This window comes from Ixodes scapularis, unplaced genomic scaffold (genome assembly GCF_016920785.2).
Source record: "Ixodes scapularis isolate PalLabHiFi unplaced genomic scaffold, ASM1692078v2 PGA_scaffold15__6_contigs__length_5221840, whole genome shotgun sequence".
Taxonomy (NCBI): Eukaryota; Metazoa; Arthropoda; class Arachnida; order Ixodida; family Ixodidae; genus Ixodes; species Ixodes scapularis.
The window spans coordinates 803,237-824,868 of NW_024609841.1; the positions used below are offsets into that span (position 1 = coordinate 803,237).

A 21,632-nucleotide genomic window follows, 5' to 3' on the forward strand; every position below is an offset into this window, starting at 1 on the left:
TGTGCCCAGTTTACGCTATCTAAATATTAAAATAGACCAAAGTAATCGCCTCGTGAAAATGAAAAAAATTTCGTTCGGGGAGGGATGGTCCCCAGGCGGTGAATAATTGGATCTGGTTCGGTCTCCTGTTTTCGGGTGCACTTAATGGCTGTTACACATTCCGGGTTGATGCGGATGAACATCTTGAGAGCCTTCGTGCTAGAAACAGACTTCGAACCTCTAAAGACCGGTTGTGAGTCTTGCTTACAAACTAGGAAGAAACAATAAACGTCGCAGCTGGAGTTTGAGACTTTCGTGTGTGTGTGTGTGTCGCCCAGACTTTTGTTCCTCCGTCACGGGTTTCCACAGTGTGTGAAGGTTCATACGCTCGCCCGTATTTTGTTCCGTTATTTAACCAAATAGCGAAACTGTTTTCGCGTTGAATTACGCATGAACATGACATCAACCCCGAGACTAAGAGTAAAAAGGACACAAACACTCAAGGGTCTCGATACATCGTTCTTACATTGTTATTCAAAGTTTCGTTTCCTTTTTTAACGTTTGTTTCGCTCATACAAAATGTACCTAAAAATACTATCGTCTCTGTGATCAGGTACAGCTTACTGCTTTTGCGTACCTTCGAGCCAAACCCTTTTCTCTTAAAAAAAAGTATTAACTTTAAAGAACAACGAGAGACTATCAAGAACTCAATACTCGCTCGAGTTGTAGTTTTCATTTTTGAGTAATGAGCGAACGGTATCGATGAACACTCGCCAGATTCGGCGATAATTAATCAACAAGAACGGCGAGCTGAGCCACGCGCAAGATGGAAGCTCCGGACAGAGGGAGGGAGAGAGATTTGCTACGTTAAAAAAGGCGTCCTCGGATCGATGCTTGAGCGGCTGACCCCCGTGATTCATTAACCGCAGTCGCCGAAGAAGCGGCCGTCAAACACGAAGCAGCTTGGACCTAAGCAGCGTCTCGGCAATGTGTGCCGCCGACAGGTCGCTTTAGCCTTAGGCCACGCTCCAACGTGACGATGGGGCTTCTCCCGAGTGGTCGTTACTCACGACGAGGAGGCAGAAGAAAAAGGCCTCTTTAATGAGTCGCGTGCCTCTGGATTCGGGTACTCACGGGACAACGCTTATCTCTTTTTCATTTCTTTGTCCCTGCTTGCAAATATATCAAACGCTCTTTGATTTTTTTTTTCTTTTTAATTTTGATCGAGTTGTGTCTTTTTTTTTAATATGGAGCACATTAATATAAATTCCGCACACAATGGACAATATACTGTAGAACAAATTGGCCATACGAGTAGATATGTGTCTCGTTGTCATGGACAACTCCCATTATGAACGGCTTTTTTAGAAAAACGAAGGTGTCGCTTAACACCCTGTTCCCACTAATAAATAAATACCTTTGTTTTTCCGGTGACAAAGAAATATAGTAGTTTTGGCTAGGGCTGTCCGAACAAGCTTCCGTCATGTCCCCTTCCCACAGGCAGGTTATTTTGACGTCAGTTTACCACGCTAAACTGCAAGAACGATTTTTAACGACTTAAGTAGGACGTATATAGGAGACGTGTTTCGAGTTTAAGGTCCCATCGTGGGACTCTTCGCTCTGCGCGTTACCTGTCTGAGAAAATTTCGAAGTCTTTTCTGAAACAGTTAGCGCCAGAAGAAGTTATCGCGTCCCCTGTCACCGGTATTGTACGACCAATATTGGCCCAGATGCCTAGCTTGGCGTTGTTCATCGCGTGCGCTCTGCTTCGGCTAGAGTTCGGCGATTTCCATCCCCACATGTTTGGTCACAAAGGAATAAATCTGGACTATCCGACTACGCATTGGATGTATCGGAGCGCGAAACAAACAACAACAACCCAGTCATTGTGCCACTCCGTGAGCCACATTTCGTGGCCGCACTTTGAAACAGAAACGGAAGGCATCCAATCAGAAACTGAAGCACATGACGCTGCGTAATGCATGGAAACACTTTCTTGGTTCCGTGGTGCGTTAAATATAAAAAAATAAGCTTTCGCCGCATGAACGGCCCCGTCTGAAAGCATTGACTCTTGGGATAAGAAGGGTTAGGTTTTCATATATTTTATTTCAAATTCAGTCGCAATGCTGGAGGCATTATAGAGGCGGGAGGGTAGAATTATCAGTTTGTCGGAAGCATGACAATAAGGAATTTGGATGACATTATGTACAAAACGTAATCTAACAAATGTATCGTCGGAACATCTGATCGGGTTGCTACACCACCATCTTTGTAGGCGACTACAGGGTGACACAATGAAAAGCAGCACTTTGCGGTACCTGACCCGTTCCCAGGGCCAGTCGCGCGCGCATCTGGTCCAGTTGAGAGACCTGTAGCAATGAAGTGATTTAGGCAAATAGTTGGACTCGATTACACGAAAACAATGCCCAATCGTTTCCTGTATAATGTGCAGTGCCATTGACCATGAACTCAATCGAACGTTGTTCGAAATATTTATAGCCACGTTTGTTATTTTTAAACGCAGCCTGTTTGGGAGTCTACACACTTCTTTCCAGCGAGGACGAATACATTTACCCAAGGTATGAAAAAGTATGTTTCGAAAACCATACATCCTGCTACTTTTCGGGCGAAAGTAAATTGAAAAGAGCGACGCAGGCACGGAACTCCGTAAACCAGTTAAGACATGATTGCCAATATTTACTAGTCCGTCGCAGTAGTTCTGCAACCTTGGGTCACGAGTTCTGTAACTGAACTCTCCCATATTAATACACGACACAGGGCTCATTCGATTGGCCTGCACCAGCCCGCAGCGGTGCAGAAAAGTGCAAGAAAATGTATACTTCAGATTGTGTTTTCAGATAAGCTGCACTCGTAAATCGAATAAGGCGGTATGCGCCAAGTCCAGCTGGTGCAGGAGGTGCAGGGAAATCGAAAGAACCCCCAGTCATGACAATGTATCACGAAATGAAATTACTCAGCGACACTGCGCATGCCTCGTCACAGTGTTCACCGTATGCTCCCATTCACAGCGCAGACTGAAAATTTTGGTCGATTTCTTTCGTATTTTAGACTCATCATTCGTTAAGCTCGCTCCGTAGGTTGCAGTCATTTTGTGAACAAGTGCTTTGGAAAAGACAGATGGTATATGTAGAGGACGCTAGTGTAGCGACAGAACAACTATGAATCGTGGCGCCACCTTCGGGTTTTGGAATGGTGTATTTAAACAATGTGCGGAATAAACCGGGGGCTTTTTTCTCAACCGAACCACGTGGCTGGCGGGTCCACTCACTCTCGGCCGCCTCGGCCGCCTCGGTCGCTCGCGCCTGATCCTTGCGCGCCCGAGCCTTCTTCAGTATAGAGAATGTTTTTAAAGTGTTGTTCACGGAAACCAAAATGGAGTATGCTTCACAGGCTGGTGGGGGGGGGGGGGGGGGGGGAGTAGAGTATCATACATATGTACAGTTCAATATAATGGTCTTCAAAATAGAATGCTTTGAACGAAGGCAGCAAAATACTGTACATGTGTGGTGCACTGTGAATATTGTTCCGGAACGGTGCCTCATATGTATAGAATCTCAAGAATTGCCACTGCATCAGCAAGGGCCGGCCGCAGTCCTTTCCTCAAGAATTGGGAGCTTGAGCAGTCTCGTTTTTGCACTATTGCGGGGGTATCAGCTAAGAATATGTTAAATTTCTCGGAACTATTTAGAACGCGTATTTAGCGGGTAAAAGGGTTGGCTACTTTGCTGGCACCCTGGTTGTCATATATCTAACACACACTATAATGACTAAATGACAAATGAAAACCAGTTACAACATAGAGCAGTAATTATATCGTTTGAGAATAATATACGGTAGTTCATTGTGTCATAAAATACTACTCAAAACAGAGTCATTTAGGATGATCCGTCGTGCACACATTCAAGGCAGTCGAATAAAAACTGCAATCAGCCACATTTAGACAATCGGTAGACTCCAGATATTGCAGGTTTCCAGACAGGCACCATCGGGAAGTATTCTTGTACAAGTGTGTCATTTTCTCGCGAATGCGTGACGGCATCCGAGCAGTATCTGATATTTCTTATCAAAGTGCAAAAACGATCAGCTGAAGCTCCCTCGTAATTTGTTGTGCAGGTGCAAAAGTACACTTAGTGAGAGCGACTGGGGCCGCTCGACGAATCTCGCAACAGTACGTGGGTCTAGAACGCCATGCTAAGGGTCACTTAGAAAACACTGAAGCGTGCGCACATTTGTAAAACACAGTTCCAATTCAAGGCAAAATGAGTCAGTCCTGGTGTTTTGTATTGTCGCTAAAACAGATTCGCAGTCCTAAATTTTATGACACGTATTTTTTCGCGCAACTATTAACGGAAAGTTTACGAATTTTGTTTCTTCGTAAAGGAAACTTATCACAAAATAAAGGCGAAATGGAAAGTACCAATTTTGCAGTTTGATGACTCAGGCAGCGGTGTCAAGCAAGGGTTCAATAATACAAAATAATACCTCAAAGTTCATTTAAGAGGCTTCATGGAGTCACCCTCAGAACAAGAATCGTGTAATTAGACTAGATACGTCTACCATTTTGACAATGCTTTGGTTTTTTTACTTAAAAGGGTCATGGTTTGATATCTGCCGAGTAGTTAAGATGGGTGATGTATACCCGACACTGAAAGTTAATTTTACCTTGTTTCTTTGATATACTAAAGCTTTAAAGACATACAAAGAACGAAGGTAGTCGAAGTTGAGTGAAGGAACTTCCAACGAAACAGCCAGGAATATGCAAACTGGGAACCGACGTTTCGGTAAGATAATTAGTAACCCAATAATCACAGCCACTGGAAGGTTTCCAAGGTTTTTGGTTTCTATTTTTTTAACTTAAAGAAACGTTTTGATGTTCGATCTTTGATGCTATATCCTTCAGACATTCCTCTTGGCCGGGTCTTTGCACCCGTCTTACTCGTATGAGTTATGGCTCAAATGAGAGACTTTAGAACGCACTCGAAACTTTTGCGATCGATGCCGTGAAAATGTTCCTGCAGCGCTCAGACGAGGCATTTTAGAGTGAAAATAGAGCCTCATCTTATATAAGAAAGGTGGTGGAGAAACAAGGGCTTTGAAAGATGGGCACTACCAGAGATACGGTGCAAATGTGATGGTTGACCTGACCCGACGTGGTCATAAATCTCTTCCTTATAGATATCCGTGCAGGCAATGGACCAGAGGGGCCAGGCACGTAACCGAGATTTTGTTTCGGCGGGGGAGGGGGGGGGGGGCGCCCATGACAAAATGCTGTATGAGGGGTAAGGGGGAGGGGAGGCTCCAGCAAAGCTGAAGATTGCGGGAGGGGGGGGGGGGCGGGCCCCATGCCCTCCCCCCTGGCTACGTGCCTGAGAGGGGCACTGCATACAAGTCGAAATATGCACTGCACGGCACGGTGAGTACCAGCACAACATTCCTGACTTCTCGTATCTTACTCATACACTATAGCAATGAAGAAGTTTTACAGCCAAAAATTGAGGCCCTGAAGTGAGTTCACTACGCTGTTTTTCTTTTTTTTTTTTTGTATCAGGCCTTTTAAAGGGCAGTAAAAGCGCAGGAAAGGCGTGATTCTGGCGATCGCGTTAACTGTGCCGCACTCCGTACATTCAATCCCACTGCTCCACGCACAGTACGCGCCCACACTTTAACTACGCCACGATGGACACTCAATTAAAACGCTACGCATGACAAAGCAAATGGGGTACGAAAACATTGTGTCATGGCTACAACGACTGCAGCATTTCCGGGGTGTGGTCTTTTGTGTTTCCAAATTTAATTCCACGGCGGCTATGACTTACGGTCGCGTCTTACCGTACGAAATAGTCGCTTTTTTTTTATTAGTACAATTGATGACAAGCAGCTTGGCCTTAAGGCCTGTTCAGACATGCACCGCAGCGCCAATTCAGCGCAATAACCACAGCTCTAACTCAGCACTATACACCAACTCCCCTCTCTGACGTCACGCCACTGCGGTGGCGCTGTACCGGCACTGCGCATGCGCAGATGCTTCGCCTCTGGTGAGTGTGGTTTCTGCGCAGGCTCAGTGCCCACACCCGATGCGGGCAAACACGGCCTTGTTTGTAAACGCTGTGTTGGTGGATAGACACGGCGCAGATCTCGCATCAGCGCCGAAGCACCGCTGCCTTCGCATTACGTCAGCCTTGAGGTACATGCACTAACCGGCCATTAAGGTATCTCTTGCGAGAAGGTCTCAACCCATTTAAGGCAAATTCGCCGCTCCAACACTGTTGAACAAATCGAGCAGTGAACTATTTTATATTGATAACTCGGCCGATCGGCTCATGATTGAGCTACTACGTGACCAACAAGGGGCGTAGCCAGGAAGGAGAGGGGGGGGGGAGGGGGGTTTATGGGGTTTCAGCCCCCCGAGATCCAACCGACCCTATATTATGCGCGTGTATTTTGAAGTTCCCTCAGCTTCTCCGCACCCCAAGTCATGCTCATCCCAGCCACCTCAGCCGCCCCCGTAAAACATTCCTGCCCACGGCACTGTGACCAAAACCTTTGACGCAAAACGGGGAATTAGCGCGATACCCTCACTGTACAGCCTCGTATATTGGACGCTTGATCCGGCTTGCTTGGTTGGAGGCTGGGATAGTAAAATCGTGTGGCACAAAAGTCAATCCGTCATTCTCTCGCTAATCGTAGAAAACTAGGGTCACCACCTTCTAGCTAATCCGATCTCCTTATCACTCAGATCTCTCACTCAACAAACACAAATTGTTTTCGTTAAAAAAAAAAAACACTAATTAGCTATATCATGGATCAGCTACACGTAGACAGGGTCTTGGAGAACGCAGTCAGTCCCATAAACTGGAGTGCCTGAAGAGCAAACGCCGCGGCTTTAGCTGAGCTCCCGTTGCTCTTTCGAGACCTAAAAGTTTGTTTGCGCAGCGCCTTCTGCTGGCTGAGCACCACTTCCACGTCGTTGTCCATCGACTGCGCATCCCGGTCGCGTTCATTTTGGGTCACCGTGTAAGGAACGTTCGAAACGGCGCCTTCGTCGACGATCTTGTTTCCCTCGTCGTCGTCGCCGCGTGGTCCCTTGTCTTCGCCTGGCGGACGACGCGGGGGAACCTTGCCGCGCGATGCCGTGCCGAAGCGGGGTTTCGCGTAGTCCTCGGAGCAGCCCAGCTGACTGGCACTGAGTCGGGACACCTTGCTGCTGCTCAGGTTGCCCTGGGCTTTAAAGTCGCACTTGACGTGACGCAGCTCGCGCCGGAACTTGTCGCTCCTGGTGGCATTTTCCAGGTGCAAGACCCAGGCGAGGCGGCAGTCGCAGCTGAACTTGTTGCCTGGGAAGAGAAGGGAGAGAGAAGGGTCTGGATTAGTCAAGTCATTCGACAAGTGAGCACGCTGTTTTGTGCGGGAAAACTGTCGTGAACACGTAATGAAATTTAATCAATTTACTTAGCGGGATCGGAAACAGCGAGTGTCGAACAGTACTGGAGCTCTAAGTTAAACACTCGGCGAGAAAGTTGGCGAGATCGCTGACGGCCGCGAATGACCAGCGCCGCGCTGCGATTGGCCATCACGAAGGTCAAGAGCGGAGGTAGCTAATTGCGGTAGTCCGCGTGTGCAACTTCGAGCACCTGGTCTACTTTTAAGAGTGGGGGCTCGAGAAACGCCGGAAAAGAGAGACACCTCAACAGACGCAAACCCAGCGGTCCTAAGTCAATCGCCCTAAAGGCTGGACTCAATGGAGAGAATATGCGCCGAACGACCGACTAACTTCACCCGATGACACGTTCGCTATGCGCGCGGCTCAACTGAGCCACTGTTCTTGTGCCGCGCTTATGGCGCGCTCGCACTGGAAGCGGGTCCGCATCCGTGAAGCGGATCCGCGCGTCCTCTACCGCGAGTGGCTGATATCGAGCGGTTGGGGAGCGTTCTTACCAACCGCTTCGGGACCAATTTCTCCCAACCGCTTTCACGAACTGCGAAGCGGTAACCAATCGCATCGCAACGCGACGCTGACGCGACGTCGGTGGCTTTCAAAAGAAGATGGAATTTCTCACTGGTGAGGCATCCTGTCGCTGTAGTCCTAGTGTTGCAGCAAATCAAATGATGAACGTGATGTTCACGTTCGTCACTGGTATCCCTCGCGAAAATAATTTATCGCTTCGCTCCGGTGGTTTGGTTCGGGTAAGCTGGCTTGTTTCTTATTCGGGGTTCCAAAGCTCGGTGGATGCTCCGCCTTGTTCGTCTTTGCCCGTAGAACATCAGAACCCACCCCCGATTGACCGAAATGAGAGCTTTTGTACACACTAAGGCAGTCACGTGAAATACTGAAAGCTTTCGACTCTGTGCATGACCGACAGGAAGGCCGATAGAGACGTCGTGAACCTAATTGCGTATCCAACATACTACCGCGGAGCGGGCAGGGTACTGTTGCTAGCTCGTCCTGTAACATTTCTAGCGCCAAAAAGAGTAAAGGAATTTTACTGACACAATAATCTGTATACGTATGTGATGATGCACAAGTAATCCAAGCGCGCACTGTTCGTCGATCTTTTTAAGAGTGCACCGTCGTGCTCGGTCCCGTCCACACGTAACTGAAAAGTCTTAAAAGATCATTTTTGCGCTCCGATAACGACACTCGATAAAGAATACACCGTTTGCACAAAGTCGCCGGGAAAGTATTGAATACAGTTTTCGGGAATTTTTGTGTGTTTAATATGACTCCCTTTTATCTCGCGCCTTGCTGTCGTTTCTATGATGTCGACTGCCTGGTTGTTCAGGAGCCCAGATTGGTGGAGACGGAAAGGGGGGCGATCATTGGAGTAAGGGGCAGATCACAGCGCAACGAGAATACATTGTAAGGCGTCGCTTAGAAAGGCAGTGCACGTTTAGGGCGACAAATGTGGCCTATTCTTGCAGTACTAACTAAACGTCGCCATGTTCTTACTTTTATTCTTTGTCTTGTAATGTTGAGTGGAGGAAAAAAATTTTGGTCCTGCGGTTCTTTAGACTTCTCACACAAGCAAAGCCCAGCTACGCGCACATTGGTGACTCAGAAGAGAATGCCCCCAACCATTTCTTCAAGGTGAACCCTTCCCGCATGGATAGCTGACATTGTTTTCAAGACAGAGGGACAGTTTGCCCCCGCCGTTGTTTGTTCGTATCGTATTCGGTGTAGTGAGCGTCTCTGGTGGACCGTGGGGTGGAGATTTTGTTCCGGTGCTATACTCCCTTTTCACCTGACGTCCGAACGCACCTCACGCTACGAGCTATCCCAGCCAATCCCGCTCTGTGGACACAGCCACTTTCCGCAGCCGCTGTGCCCCCTCTCCAAGATCACGTGACATTCAAGCGGCCTTGGACTGGCCTCGATGGCTCCTGGCATCCGCTGCGCTCGGACGTAAGGAGAAACGGAGTATAGCCGGTCGTGGCTTCGTTGGTGGCGGATTCTCCTCTCGTCACTTACACCTCGATCAAGTCTGGTGTTTGTTTAACGTTAGAGAACGACGACCAGTGTGCGCTTTCCACTTTTCCCCCACTTCCTTATCTTCCCCTTCTACCCTGTCCACCATTGCCTGCTTCCTCATCCCCCATGGTGAGGAGGATCCCCTGTCTTGCAGAATCTCGAGTCTGGCCGTCGGCCTTTAACGCCGTCATGCATCGTTACCGTTTGCTCGTCACCCACAGCTGTACCCGACGTGCGCCGCCGAAGTCTCACAAGCATGCATTGTGCTCCCTTGTCGGCGCACGATGACTGCTTATCTAACGAAATTAATTATTTCACTCGAGAAAATATCCTAACAAAAAAGAGAGTCGATCCTTCTACAGTTTTACCGAAGCGACACAAACGTGCCAGTTGAAGAAAACATTAAGATTAATCTTTATTTTGCATAAATAGTACCTTTTATTCCAAACAAGTTGCCCTCAACTTGGACACAATCGGCTGGATAGTCGTGTGCACTTATGCGCACCATGAAAAGGTGAAGAAAATCCAGACTGTTGGATGCGTTCGCTGCCGCGGTTTCGGAGCACGTGTAAATATACCAGATTCAAGGGGACAGCAGACATACGCAATTGATTCCATCAATTAATCTCGACACACGAGGACGATGACAATAAATCTACTGCCTATGCCCGTGCAGAAAGTTATCTAATACTAGGTACGCTATTTTTCATAAAAGGAAGCGAAGAACAGCGCGTCTTCTCAAGCTTTCTCGTGTATATTATGGGATCAAGAACAACACATCTACTTTAGAAACCAGGTACTTCAAACCGAAGGCGTCGAGAAAGTGACGGATAGAAGGAGACAAGAGCGCGCAGTGACGTCAGAATGCCGAACTCTCATTGGAATGATTAGTGGGTAGACCTAAAGCTAGCTGCTTTTGTTTCCACTGCACTCTCCGAACGCGTTAGAACGCGGAACGCCGGTGTCCGGCGTTCCTTCCTATCAGCTCCTGTCCCTCACTTTCTCGGCGCCTAGAAATAACGAGTAAACATGTATAATAAGACACTTGGTTAACTCTCTCAATACCGAATATAATTTAACGAGCATAGGACGACAGTATAATAAGAGAAAAAGTTAGTTCAGTGGGGAGTACTGGATGAATTATTAACAAAATGAAATACAGTGAAATGTGCACTGCACCAAATTTAGCGAAGTAAACATCGAAACCCTTCAAAGTGCCATTTATCGGCGAAGATATTAAAATCAAACGCGTCACTCACTATTTCAGCATAAGTGAACAAAAAAAAGAAAGGTTAATCTGCTTTGAATTCAGATTCTTGGACATAATCGTTGAAACGAATACGGACGTGTTTGGAGGTTGAAGAGTGGAGGCTGTTTATTGCTTTGTTAGCGTTGTTACTAACCAACCTTACACAATTTGTGAACAAATATGAATTGGCATTACCTCAGTGCACAAACAGCTCCCCGCTGAATCATTTTTGAAAGTTTTGTTAAGTGTCATTTCTCTGTAATTTGTTGAGAATAAGTTTATTCCATTACAGGTTTTGTGAAATTGCTAATATATTTTTAAATCTCTCCTGTAATGGCCTCCAAGAAAAGGCCTGCAGTAATTATAATAATAAAAACCCTCACGGCAAGCACTTCGGTGCCCGCCTTATCTCTCACCAGTGGTGAGAGATAAGGCGGGCACCGAAGTGCTTGCCGTGAGGGTTTTTATTATGTATAAACGGGTGGTGAGTCACCACCCGTTTATACATTAGAAGGCCTCGTCAAAATATCCCCATCTCGCATTTGTGAAGAGACAAAGATCGCGCTTTTGCCGACAAGTCTCGCCCAACCAAGAGCTTTTAGGCCCCCTGTCTCATCACCGGCCGCGGAAGCGCTCACTTTTTTTTCATTGCCCGATTCTAAAATCAGACCCTCACATGATGTTCCAGCAATCCTACAAGGCCGTGCATCGAATACTCCCGTTCTGTTTGCTTCGATCGATTACGCGGTTGTCCGAGTATTTGCTGAGTCTTCGTTTAATTGTCTGCAACGACGGCCCTTTCGGGCGGTCCGAACTGCGACATGATGTGAGAAACAGACACCGAGTGTCATCCGAGCCACGTCATCCGGGACGATGATAAGTGTCCGAGTTTTCGGATCAATCTTTCTAGACACTACGTGACCTGTTCGTGCCTTCTGTCGTTTGCGTTTGTTTTCTTTTAACATTAAACGTTTATAGCTTATGTTTTCAGGTGAAGTGAAGACTCAAAAAGCATAGCCACGAATTCCTCCGCTAAATAAAGGGGGGAAAATGACGTCACGCTACTTCGTGTCACGTGACCTGTGCACAACTTGATCTTATTTAACATCTCAGCGCACCATAAGAAAATAAAACTCACGGACACAGGCACACTGAAAAGAAGAAGAAAAAAAAATAACACAATCGCTCAGGGCAGACTCAACTCTTGGTTTGTTCTTTGCTCTTTGTTCGTAGAAGCAGATAATCAATACAACGATGAGCGATTGTGATTTATTTGAAGTGTGCCTGTATGCGTGAGTTTGTTTCATCCTGGTGCGCTGTAATTTTAAATAACATGAACCACCATCTCACCCAGTGGTCAGTCTTAACACAAATTCAGTTTCCCCTATAAATTTAACAAAAACATTGACGCCATGCACGTGACATGGTCACGTGATCTATACTCCAATTCAGCTTTCCCGCTAGATTTAGCGGGAAAATTGGTGTCACGTAACCTACGCACAAAATCAGTTTGCACGCAACCAGTCATCAATCCCATACTACGCGGACACAGGCCGACCCGACGGGGAAAGTCAATGGGCCAATGAGTCAATGACTCACTAGGGTGGAGAGGGACCAATGGGGTGAGAGGGGTGGGTGGAGTCAGGGGGTGGAGTGAATCGGGTGAAGAGGTGTGGAGAGACCGGGAGGCACAGCTCCAGAAGAAATGCCTGGAGGTTACTAGTGCTACACCGAGAATGTTTCACGTCACAACACAAATGCAGGGCAATTTGAGATCTTTCTTTCCCTGGTTCGGTGGTTTGACATTCTCCATAACTACTGCTTAAACTACGGATTCCAGTCTCCTCGTCGTTGGCTTCGGAAGCATAAAAGTTATAAAACAGAATAAAACTAGAAAATAAAACATACTGATGTTTTTTTTATAGTTTATATTGCCGCTCTAAATGGTGCTTTACGAACATTTAAAGAAACGGTGCTACTCCAATGTTTAGAAGGGTGGCGGAGGTCGCTAGCATTATGCGTGAGGGATAAGTTTTGAACCTTTCCTACTTGGTTGATCATATTACTGCGTTAATATTTTATTTCGTAGGGACCGCGCGGTCATCATTAATTGTCCTATTTGGAACCTAATAGCTGCCTGCCCTCATGAAACCTAAATCAATGGTGTTTTTGAGTTTTTGCTTTCATCGTTGTTTGCATCCCGATGTCTATGGATTGTTTTAGTCCGTACTGAAAATGGCATGAAAATAATTGTCTACCGTGCAATAGTGTAGCTAATTAAAATAATTCTCAAAAACTTTTGAAATATAGCCTCGAGAAACTTTTGTATAGAATAGGGTCGTATACACTTTGTGCCGTAAAACCTCAACTGAACTGACATGAGTCAGGAGTGGGTAACAAAAATAAGTAGAGGACAAATAGGCACATATGTATATAAAAGAGAAGCCTAAATTTTTACTTTTAACACCGGTTATAGTATGCTTGGTAGCGTACCAATTACTGACCTTTTGAAACCCATGGGACAAAAAACAAAGTACGCGCAATCAAAATTCGATTTTTCTTTTTTATTCTTGCTAAACAAGATGCGTTATCAACGAGGTGTTCCCAGAAACAAATTTACAAAACTTCCATTTTTTCCTTTTATTACGCATCGCAGTTAAGGCTCATTTTCCGCCCAAATGTAGCAGCAGCCTGTCTAAACTAGATGCAAGTGTAAAAACTAACCTTTATCTCAATCAAAAATTACGCTCTGCCAAAACTTTCAACGCAGCTTGTTTTTTGTTCGTTTTCGAAAACTGGCGCTATTTAGCTCCATGTGTTCGATAGGTCAGTCGGCTGACATTTTCTTATAGAAATTTTCAGAAAATCGCATCATTTTTATTAAGTTCACGTTCATTTCTGAAGCTTTGACTTTGGGTTTGAACCGTTAACGCTACATTTGGGCGAAAAATGAGCGTACTTCAATCGGTAATTTATTTTAAAAAAAACAAAAAAACTTAGAGCTTTTTTGGGGGAAATCCCCTGTAGCTCAAACAGCACTGGTAGGTTCCAAAGGCGACAGTAACACTGAACTAGCCGAAGGTGAAGCATTGACATCCACGGACACAACATATAATTATATGTTCGTATTTTAATTAAATGAAAATGGCGCCGCTGTGCAAAATCGAAATAGGTTGAGCTGCAGAGACAGATAGCCATTACTTCTGGTGGGGTGCGAATCATTCGAATCGGCGTTTCAGGTTTGATCGCTAGCTTAGTTTATATCGGCTTTGCGATTGGGAGGAGGGGATGATATCGAGGAGGTGGCGTAAGAAAATTAAGGCGAAGCCTTGAGAGGCCTAAGAACAAAGAAACGAGAGCAGAGAGCGAGGGAGAGGGTTATGAGGAGAGCAAGTCTTCTGCTTCTTACCCAGGAGTTGCGGTGACGTCACAAAGACGACGAGCTCTGATTGGATCTGCTTGAAGGATAGTAGGTAGACCTCAAAGCAAGCTACTTTGAGCTATACCCACTATCCTTCAACCAGAACCAATCGGAGCTCGGCGTTCTCACGTCACCACAACTTCTGCAAATGAAGCAGACGAACTTGCGCTCCATATAGAATGTCATGTTGGCTCACGCGCCGTTCAAGGAGGCGCAAAAATTAAAAAAATAAAAAGAAAAGAGAAAGGAAGGAAAACTTTATCAAGTGTGCCTAGAAGAGATGCGTGTCGCAACCGAGTCCACCTTTCAACGACAGGTTGTAACTCTGTGCGTCTAAGAAACCACTCCACCATCATGTCCTCAACTTGGGTCTAAGGTGCTGTACAAGATTGCTGTTACTGCGCGTTTTCGATCGTTAAGCTTTCCGATAAACATGCTGAACAATATCCTGGTGCAAATCTGCTTGTGAGGCCCTTCACTAAGCTCTAATGGCAAGGAGCCAGTAAAGCGCCAATTCAGAGTGCGCACAACCGGAGAAAATAGAAAACGGGAATAGCAAAAAGAAACAAACAAGAACCTGAAAAAAAGACAATTTTGTGTGTTTGTGTTTTTGTGGGACGCCCACCTTTTACATCTTCCTTTGCACTTTCTGTTGTTTACGTGAGGTTTAACTATTTCCCCTGAACCGTGTGTTCCGTGAAGAAATGAATGCTGAGCCTTTCGATTCGGCATTCTCATCTTCGTAGAGGTATTCGGCAATCCCCCCGACAATATGGTTGGATATTCTTAACAGATGAGACATGTCAGCAGAAAAGAAAAATACTGCCAGAAGATTTTTCCAACATCCTGTCTCGATCTTTGCGTCTTCGTGACGTAGTATTGACGCGGGCCGACTGAGGACCATCATCCCTCAGGCGGGACAGACAGGCGCCTCTGTCACTGAATTCCGAATTCCAAGCCTCCGCCAGGCGTGGGAAGCGGCGATGATGGATGCAGCTTGCACTGTCGAACGGGGGCAACTTCTCTGCTTTCCTCCCACCATAAAGAATATCGCGACGGTGAGGCGTCCCTGTCGAAAACCCATGGTTCGTTCGCGTCACTTGTTTTTGTTTTTCTCCCAGTCCACTTTTGCATGCTCGTTCTTTCCTCGCTCGCCATTGTGAGGAATGGCGCAAGAATCCCCCACTCGTCTTGTTCCCGCTTTTCTCTTTCTCAGAAAAAAAATGGGGGGGGGGGGGGGGGAGGGGGGGAACCTGGCTACAAGCTTACTTTTAGCCCCCCCCCCCCCTTCCCCCTCCTTGTGATGTTCTCTAAAATAAGAGGGCAAAAAAAAATAATAATGGCGGAAGAAGTCACGTCTCCGTCTACTAAGCGCGAAACATCACTTCTCATTAGGGAAGAATAATCGGCAGCTCGAAGGAGAAAGGGTCGTCGTTGAAATACTGTCTTCCGACTAAGGTCGTAATCTTTCCAGATGCTCAGATGTTTTTTTTCCTCCAAACTCCACCAAAAAGAAACAAAGAGAACTCAAAGTGATATTGAAGGGTGACCTAGACAGAAGATAAAAAAAAGACCATTAAACAACAAAATAAACGCGAGCTTAAAACTACGGAAGTAATAGTGTTCTGCTGAACGTGATGTTCGGCATATAATGATGGAAGTACTACAATATTGTTCCAATGTATGAAGTGAAACACCCGCTACATGCGCAACCAAGAGCGAAGGGAGCCTCGAAAGGCAGAAGAAACGGGAAGCAGTATTATTTGTAAATTAGTAAAAATGGCGCATTGTCACATAAAAAATTCGCAGACGGCTCTGGGAACTTTTAAAAAATCGATGCAAGCACAAAATCGCTCGAAAAAGACAAAGACGAGAGAGCAGTCAAGACAGGCAGCCACTCAACTTTGTTTCTTTTTCGCTTTTCTATTTTTTCTAATTATGCACAACCTACCACGACCACTTGCTTTACTAAAATCAATGTTTAAATTATCCGAACTTTTGCCAGCAGCTAAGATGGAAAAGAATAATAATCGCATACCTCACAAGGCGCCCTAAATGCATAGCATTTATAGGTCCTCTGTGACGTCACGGTGTACCGTGACGTTACGTCACGTGAGCGACCGCTCGACGTGTCATCAGACCGCGTCACTAGCCGTCACATGTGACGTCACGGTGTCGCGTGACCTCACAGTGCCACGTGAAGCCACACTGGCGTGCGTTATGTTGCAAAGCAGGTGTTGCTTTTAACAGTTTTATTTTCCTCCATAGCTACTTCTGGGGCTTACGAAACGCTCTGATCTAAGCCCCCGGCAAGCGCTACTATACCCGTTTTTACCTCAAGAAAAAAGGACGTTTCGCTCAATATGCATACGCCGCGCGAAATAGTTCATAAAAGATTTTGTCATCGGAGACAGTAGCGATGCTTTTGGCGTTTGAAATGTGTACGTCTTGATAAAATAACGTATATCTAATCTAAAAGGCACCTACATATATCTCAATTCTCAGCATAAAAAGGGAAATTAGTAATGCTCCGCAAGAAGCTGTACTTTTTTTACTACGCTTCTTGAGGTGAAAACGAGTATAGACGCATTATTCGTCCCAGTCAGGGAATTGTTCACACTCTTGCGACCGAGTAAGACCGAGAGGGACCAGACCGGTTTTTAAGCCTTTTGCTACTTCTTAGGACCTGATGCTCTGCAGCGGAGCTGGTCCTAAGAGATCGCAAGAGGCATAAAAACCGGTCTGGCCTCTCTCGGTCGTACTCGGTCGCAAGAGTGTGAACGAGCCTTTAGGTGGTCGTTTTCTTGTCCGGGCAAAGTGAAAAACGCAACCTGATAAAAAAAAAATAATTTGAGCTTTGATAAAATATATTTTGAAAGACAAAAGACTACCCGTGTAAACGAACAACTAAGTAATTCCTTTTCCGTGCGTTATGTGTAAGAAAATAGTTTATTCTGAAGTTTAACTAGCCAGACCGAGCAAAACAAAAATCCTTTGTTGCTCTTTAGAAGTTCCTACTCAACTTGCTTTGCAAGTTGAGTTGGAACTTCTAAAGTTGACGAGTTGAAACCAAAGGCAACTCGTAAATTGCCTTCGGTTTCAAAGGAAGACCACTTCTCTCTAGCCCCGACGGACTCTAATGCAGGGGTCTTAAACTCAGCCGCCTCGCTGTCTCCGAGGCGAGAGCGCTGGCCCACCGATCCCCATGTGGCGGGTTCGAATCCCGGCCGAGGTGCCCGCAATCTGACGGAGGCTTATTGCGGAGAAGGCGTCGTAAAACCGAGCTTTCGGTTCCACGTCAAAAGATCCCCAGGGGGTCGAAATTAATCCTCAGTCCTCCGCTGGAGCGTGCCAGATGGCCGTCGTTGGTTTGGCACGTAAAACCCCCAAATTTCACTGTTGGGGTCTCAAACTCATTTAGAGTGTGGGCACCAGATAGTCCGAACCCAAAAAATCAATCGCCAACCTTAAAAAAAAAAAAAAAAAAAAAAAAAAAATATGGCAAAAAAAAAAAAAAAAAGAAATAAAAACAGCAATAGCGTTTTGCGTTGCAAAGGAGCGGAGTCTCTGAACGACACTCTACATGTTTTTGTTTTTTAGTAAAGGGGACAGGCTCGTGCTCGCTGCTTATTGTAAATGATCATTTTTGCCGTTGATATATTTTGCATTGATCATCTACCGTGGGTCCATATACACATAATGATTAATGGATGGAAGCACACTGTCATTTCCCTGTCCTTCAATTAACTTCAGAATCAGACAATATTTGTATATTGTAATTGAAATTTCTCTATTACAAGACTGAGCTTGGTGCTTTATTTTTGGCAGTTAGTTGTTCCTGCTAAGCGAGAGTTCATGAATTCGAGGTGCGTCATGAGCAAAAGGATCGTGTTTGTAGCCTAGAGGGAGGATTGTCGTAAGGGTGATGAACTTCAGGAACAGCCCAGAAACAAAAGTTAGGACCAAACAATACTCAATTAAAAAGATGTAACAGAAGTTTCCAAAAGATGGTAGCACGTCGTAAGAGCAGAGCTACGTTTCGAGTGAAAATGAGTGGACGACATGAAACGATGAGACGTGTAGCGCACGAAACAAAGGAGCGGAGGTCGCGGCCGCGGGATGAATGCGGGCCGCGTCTCAGCAAGCCGCGGGCTGCGTGTCTGAGACCCTTGCTCTACTGCCTACGGGTCTTATTTGTACTTCCCTATTAGCCTTACGTGAACTGATGTCAAATACTATATACCAGTCAACATGTTCTAAACGTAATTTGCCTCTGGAGAGTAAAAATATTAGAAGTGACACACGTCAACTTGTACGTTATGTGACTTCTTTAATGCTTTAAACAAGAAGTGCATAACGGGCATTTTCGAAATTTCAGGAATGGGAAAGCTAATTTGGCTTGGATTTTAGGAGGAATTTACGCTCATTATTCTCGAAATTTAACCTTGTTCTCTAGCTCGTTTGCCCTGCTTCTTTATTATTTTTATTTGGTTGCATAATTTTTTTTTGACGTGTAGTGAATTTGGTTTTATACTTTACTTTTGGTGCTTTGCAGCTTTCTATGAATGGCTGAATTGCTGACATGTTTTTATTACTTACAGATAGATTGCCTTTTGGAAGTAGTGTTTTGGTAAGCCTCGTAAATTGCTAATACATAAATGCATCAAAGCATTAACGGTTTACAAAATATACAAGTAAAACCAACGCATTTACACATCCCTGAACGGAAGACTGAAGAGAAGAAATCGGCCATCAGAAGTGGAACAAAAAAACAAGAGCACTCAAGTGAATATGAAAAATTAAAAAGGGAGACAAAAAGGCGACATTCAAGCTAGGAAGCACCAATCATAAGCATATAGCGAAAACAAAACTAAAAACACGTTAGCAGCGAGAAAAAAAAGTGATGTGTAGTTTAAAACACGGTATACCTGCACGTTTTGTTGAAAATATATGAAGACTTTTTGTATGGAAGTTAAGTGTGCTAGAAAACAGTAACTTCGGACGATCTTGTTTTTTCTTTCTATATTTCAGATTGTTCGCGAATCAAAAGAATACATAGCAATAGTAATTTACGAATGCTCTGGGTCATAATTTGATGTAAAGAAGCCCCGGTCAGGAGGTAGAACTTATACAGTTTTATATATTACAATACTACAGCATTGAGTTGTCTTAGTACTGAAAATATTCACTGTTTAACAGAACGTTTTTTCTGTCTTGGAGCAGCCAGTGGGAGCCAGTTCTTAGGTATTCGTTATAACGTTCCCCGTTATTCAAATTATTACACGTAGTACAAGCTAATTTTCTTAGATCCTCCCTTCCAGACATTCTGTCCAAGTCATCTGTACTGGTTACCAAAATAAAGCGGCTATTCTCGCGCGAAAAACGTATTTAAAAACATGATAAATAAACTAAAATTGTAGAATTAGCTGACTATACAAGCGGATTTGGTGAAAGGCATTGGTACTTCAGGAATGTAGACATCAATTAATTTTATACAGGCACTGAATTTTATGCTCCTGTTAAAAGCTTCCGCTTGTGGTTTGTGAACTCCTTTCCCCTTTCCATTTTGCGTCATTATTCCTTTCTAATCCAATTAAGTACAGCGCCCGTTTTCCGGCAATAAATAAAATTTTTTGTGTATCATCGTGGTAAAAAAATGGCTTAAAAGTGAAAACAAAAATCAAAAAAGATCTGCAATCTGAGACAGTAACTTCAAAAGTAAAAGATTAAAAAAGGGGGGAGGAGGTAAAAGAAAATTTGGACAAATAAAGTAAATCTTCGCGAAAATTGGGCTCTCTAGACAGGTAAGAATTTGTGCAATAAAACACTTTTCCTGCATTGTATCAGAAGCACCATTCGCTCTTCCCTTTGTTTCATCTCTTAAAACGACAACAAGTGCATTGTGACTTTACGGAATCTATTCCTGTCTCCAGTTCCGTGTACCGCGAGAACGGCACCGACAAGATCATATCACACCTCACCAGACCCTGTTGCCAGCATCAAGAAGTCTTTCCGTACGTGACTTAGAACTAATGAGAGATAACCACCACCACTTTGCCAAACATGTTTATCGGTTCAAGATACGCAGTAGGCTGTTCATCTTTAGATATAATCGGTATTATAACTAAGGCTCTCGGTCCTTGGTAAATCTAGCAAGAATCATGAATTAGAAAGCAATGCACCGACCTGTATCTTTCCCGTTCTTGTTTATTGTGAATGAACAGAGAGGTAATGAATTGCGTATTTAAGGCGAAATGTTTATAAAGAATAATGTACAGATCATTTTCTATATGACCCTTATTTTACCACTTAAATTCAGAAATTTCGCTTTTGTATGCTGTTTGTGCACCTTACTGTTCAAATGTCTAAATATTATTTTTTTTTTCGTTCGTGTTTTCCCAGCTTGAAAAGAGAACCAGCAGGTTAGCCTTTTCGTATTGCCAATAAATGATTTTGTTCCTCGAGTGCAGGTACCTCTGTCCTTTGAGCACGGCGCGCCATTAAAAATTTACACCGCAGCCGGTGACTGTGCTCACCGACTCTCGCGGTGCGCTGCAACAATTATAACATATACAATAAACACCTGAAAGAGCGATGGATGCCCGACCTGCCACGCAAGCCCTCGAGGGGCTCAGACTTCTAAGTATGCTAAAGGTGTACTCCAACGCACGCTGAGGTTGCCGACAACAAACCAGTCACCATTTACCATACATGTTTAGACATCATCAGGTTTGCCTTTCTTTGAGGTACGGCGACACTGGTTTACGCTGTAGATGCGAACTTCAGTCAGTGCAGTACCACAGCTAGCTTGGGGTTTTAACGTGCATCTAGCAGTTGTGGCTGAAGACCCCACGCCAATGCTCATCCATATCCCAACTGCCAAGGGGGGAGGGGGGGGGGGGAGGGAGGGTGAATTGAATCCAGGATCCCTGGTTTCAGCAGCGCGTTCTGTCGCGCCACGTGCTCCGAGCTGCGGCACCCCTGGCCGGCAACGAAGGGTGGAGGAGCTTGGTTGGAGCACCCACTCTCAGCAGTAAGTAGTTCCCACCCCTTTTGAATCTAGAGCAGCGCTTTTCAAACCTTGCGTCGCCGACGAAACCAGAGCTATATATCTTATGGGTCACCTGCGGACCCCCGTTGATGAGAACCGTGTCTTGCATAAATCGGGGAACTTACGTCGCTGTAGATCGCAGTAAGTTGAAGTCGTCAATCCGGCTCAACAGGTCGCAGAAGAAAGCAGAAATGGCAACACGTATTTGAGCGCTTTCTTCAATAAAGCCCGTAGAAAAAGGCGCTTACAACTAGAAACCGACAAGATTCTAAATGTATCTCGTGAGAACTCTATTAGCAGCAAAGATGTTCGGTCTATCGATTTCACCTCTATTGAGTGACTTAGTTGTCACCGGTGGGAGCGATCCATAACTCAGTGCTGCGCTTATTCACGTCATGTATCTGAGGTTGCGCTCTTAAAGCCTTTCTCTAATTGCTGTCCCTGT

The 21,632-nt window shown here is 45.1% G+C and overlaps 1 protein-coding gene across 1 annotated transcript in view; it reads right to left on the bottom strand.

Moving 5' to 3' along the window:
* Nucleotides 1–6,804: 6,804 nt before the first annotated feature.
* Nucleotides 6,805–21,632, bottom strand: part of LOC115321591 (connectin-like) — a 43,261-nt gene continuing 28,433 nt past the window's right edge. The window contains exon 3 of the mRNA XM_040220878.1: nucleotides 6,805–7,334. Within this exon, the coding sequence (XP_040076812.1) occupies nucleotides 6,805–7,334 (530 nt within the window). The remainder of the gene's footprint in view (nucleotides 7,335–21,632) is intronic.